General features: G+C 42.5%; 1 protein-coding gene across 1 annotated transcript; it reads left to right on the top strand.

Annotated features, from left to right (window-relative positions):
• The first annotated feature begins 2,987 nt into the window (after positions 1-2,987).
• Positions 2,988-3,794, top strand: LOC103310509 (ATP-dependent DNA helicase pif1-like). Its single transcript, XM_008189009.1, has one exon. The coding sequence runs from the start codon at positions 2,988-2,990 to the stop codon at positions 3,792-3,794; it is 807 nt and encodes a 268-aa protein (XP_008187231.1).
• The last annotated feature ends 305 nt before the right edge of the window (positions 3,795-4,099 follow it).

Genomic DNA, 4,099 nt, shown 5'->3' with positions numbered 1-4,099 from the left:
GAACTAGAACAGCGGTGTGCAATTTTTCCTGCGAATAAACGTGAAATGATCTGACAATTGCAAATTCTTCTGCATGAGCATAATGAATTGGTCAGATTGTTCAAAACCGCATTGGACACAATGCATTCTGACGACCACAAAATCATTATCAGAGCAGACAAAAGACCCTCTGGAAGCCATGCAAGACAATTCAATGCTCCCGCTATCAATGAAGTAGCAGTGGTGATTGTTGGCGAAAATGTGGCATCACGCGAAATTGTTCTTAAGCGTCGCGATGGTGGACAATTGCAGCGCGTGTACGAGACACATCGGTCATATGATGCACTTCAATACCCGTTGATGTTCTGTCGAGGAGAGGATGACTATCACTTAAATATAAAGATGGTCAACCCAATGACAGGTTTGTTTACAGGTCATCATTTCTTTTTCATACTATAACTAAGTTTGAATTCATATTTCAGGAGAAGAAACGAATAAAAATGTCAGCTCAATGGATTTTTATGCATATTGATTGATGATTCGACAAGATGTTTACAATCATCTATTGAGATATCGCCGGTTGTTTCAACAGTACTGCGTCGACATGTACGTCAAGGTCGAAACGGAGCGTCTCAATTTCATTCGCTTCAATCAGTCAAAGTTACGATCAGACGAGTACATCCACTTGCGTGATGGCATCGCTACAGAAGAAGACGCTGCCAACATTGGTCGTTTGACTATTCTCCCAGCTACTCATATTGGAAGCCCACGCCACATACATGAATATGCTCAATATGCGATGACGTACGTGCGGAATTACGGACGCCCTGATTTGTTCATCACGTTTACTTGCAATCCGAAATGGCCCGAAATTACAAATCAGTTGCTGACAGGACAAACACCAAGTGATCGACATGATATCACTGCACGAGTATTCTAACAAAAGATCGTAATACTCATGAATTAGATCGTTAAGCAGAAGGTCTCTGGCGCAATCCGTTGTTGGATGTACTCGGTTGAATGGCAGAAGCGTGGTTTACCACATGCGCACATTCTGATTTGGTTGTTTGACAAGGTCCGACCAGATCATATTGATTCGATCATTTCTGCCGAAATACCAGATCCAGAAACAGATCCTGAGGTGCATTCTGTTGTGACAACGAACATGATACATGGCCCTTGCGGAGCTCAGAATCCTGTGTCACCGTGCAAGCAAAACGGAAACTGCACAAAGCGTTTTCCGCGTCCGTTTGTGGCTGACGCAATCAGTGGAATCGACGGATATCCATTGTATCGACGCCGTTCACCAGATGACAACGGCAGATCAATCAAAATAAAAGTCAAAGGAAAAGATGTCGTCGTCGATAATCGCTGGATCGTTCCATATTGTCCACTTTTGTCGAAAACGTTCTCAACTCACTGCAATGTTGAGTATTGCAACTCCATAAAATCTATCAAATATGTTTGCAAATATGTGAACAAAGGGAGTGACATGGCTGTGTTTGGCATTGCTGATCCAAATGCAAACGATGAGGTGATGAAATTTCAACTTAGACGTTACGTTTTACGAGTTGTTACATGAGGCAATTTGGTGGCTGTTTTCATTTACAATTTATGAACGTCACCCAACTGTCGTACATTTGGCAGTTCACCTAGAAAACGGCCAGCGTGTATACTTTACGGAAGCAAACGCAGAGCAAAGAGCAGAACGACCACCAGCGACAACATTGACAAATTTTTTCTCGACATACGAAAGCGATCCTTTCGCGAGGACTTTACTATATTCGGAAATGCCACGCTATTATACATGGAATGCTGCATCAAAGAAGTTTCAACGCAGGAAAAAAGGTGATGCTGTTGCTGGCTTCGCTGATGTCTATTCGTCTGATGCCCTCGGACGAATATACACAGTTCATCCACGCCAAGACGAATGCTTCTATCTTCGCTTACTTTTGGTGAACGTTAGGGGCCCGACATCCTTCAATTCCCTGCGTACTGTGGATGGTGTACTGTGTGCCACTTTTCGGGAAGTTTGCCAATGCTTGAATTTGCTCGAAAACGATTCACATTGGGACTTAACACTCGCCGATGCAACCGTTTCTGCGCAAGCAAATCAAATTCATACGCTGTTTGCGATCATCTTAGCCACATGTCATCCATCAAACCCGAATGCATTGTGGGAGAAATACAAGGACGAGATGGTTAATGACATTTTGCACAGAGTTCAAACGACAAATTTTAATTTTGATCTTGAAAGTAACGACGAGATGCGCAACGAAGCATTAGTTCTGATCGAAGACATGTGCGTGCTCATGTGCGGCAGTCTGTTGTCAACATTGGGAATGCCAACGACAAATCGTTCGACGCACGCTGCATTCAATTTTGAATTACAGCGGGAGAAAAACTATGACCGAGATGAGCAGGCTGAAAGAGTCAGAAAAAATGTGCCGCTGTTGGATGCCGAGCAGAAGAATGTATACGATTCGCTGATGAAGGTTATTGATGATGGAACGGGAGGCATTTACTTTCTCGATGCTCCTGGAGGGACAGGCAAAACGTTCGTCATTGCGTCGATTCTGTCAACAATTCGGTCAAGATCTCAAATTGCGTTGGCTGTCGCATCCTCTGGCATTGCTGCCACATTGTTGGAAGGCGGTCGAACTGCACATTCCGCTTTGAAGCTGTCAATGAATCTTCTCATGGTTGACAAGCCTATGTGCACAACGACCAAGAATTCAGCGACAGCGAAATTGATGCGAGAATGCAAAATCATCATTTGGGATGAATGCACGATGGCACATAAACTAGCTTTGGAGGCAGTTGACCGAACGATGAAGGATTTACGAGGTGATTCGAGACGATTTGGTGGGGCAATGATATTGCTCTCTGGAGATTTTCGTCCAACACTTCCCGTCATTCCGAAATCTACTCCTGCCGATGAAATTAATGCATGCCTGAAATCGTCGTTTTTGTGGCGGCATGCCAAGAAGTTGAAATAGACCACGAACATGAGAGTTGCATTGCAAAACGACCCATCGGCTGCTGAATTCTCGAGACAACTGCTGGCGCTTGGTAATGGACACATTCCGATTGATGTTTTGACTGGATTAATATCGTTTCCGGCAAATTTTTGTGAGTTCACATCGTCGAAGGAGGAACTCATTACAAAAGTGTTCCCAAGCATTGAGGTCAATTATAACAATCTTGATTGGATGAGTGAACGGGCAATACTAGCAGCGAGGAATAAGGACGTCGATAGCTTGAATTTTACCGTTCGGAGTAAAATTTCTGGAGAATTGCGTTCGTACAAATCCGTTGACAGCACGACAGACGAAAACGAAGCGGTCAACTATCCGACAGAATTTTTGAACTCGCTTGATGTGCCAGGAACTCCACCGCATAATTTACAGGTAAAAGTGGGATCGATCATTATTATGTTGCGGAATCTAAATCCTCCTAAATTGTGCAATGGTACACGATTGTCCATCAAGAAACTGATGAACAATGTAATACAATCAACAATCATCAAGGGCAATTTCAAAGGAGAGGAAGTCCTTATCCCACGAATTCCGATCATTCCAACAGATATTACATTTCAGTTTAAGCGGATTCAGTTTCCCGTTCAATTGGCTTTTGCGATGACAATCAATAAATCGCAAGGCCAATCGTTGGAAGTCTGCGGGATCAATTTGGAATTTTCATGTTTTCGCACGGGCAGCTGTACGTTGCCAGTTCGCGTGTTGGCAAACCGTCTTTGCTGTTTATTTTTGCACCAGAAAACAAAACTAAAAACATTGTTTATCAAAATGCACTAAACTGATTTCTGTAACAATTCATTTACATGGAATTCTTGAATTTTATTATCACTCTAGAGTTTATTTGAATGGCGTTAAGTTCACCGGGTCCAATTAATTTAAAAAAAAACTTTTAGGGAAAACAACGTTATATATATTCTCCATTAAAAATATCTCCGTATATCTCACCATAGATGGAATTAAATAAAAACGACAAACTTGGTATAACTTTGATACTTTAGAGTTAAATCATACACCAACGTACATACAGCACGGGGTCCGCAATCTACCACAGGTAGATTGCCTATCTGATAATGTACTGCATC

This window comes from Acyrthosiphon pisum, chromosome A1 (genome assembly GCF_005508785.2).
Source record: "Acyrthosiphon pisum isolate AL4f chromosome A1, pea_aphid_22Mar2018_4r6ur, whole genome shotgun sequence".
NCBI classification, from domain to species: Eukaryota; Metazoa; Arthropoda; class Insecta; order Hemiptera; family Aphididae; genus Acyrthosiphon; species Acyrthosiphon pisum.
Note: the sequence above shows the minus strand (reverse complement) of the source record. Positions and strands in the feature narration are given on the sequence as shown.

What these genes read in the sequence shown, in the direction of transcription:
- LOC103310509 (XM_008189009.1), top strand. Translation starts at nt 2,988, where the DNA reads ATGAGAGTTGCATTGCAAAACGACCCATCGGCTGCTGAATTCTCGAGA.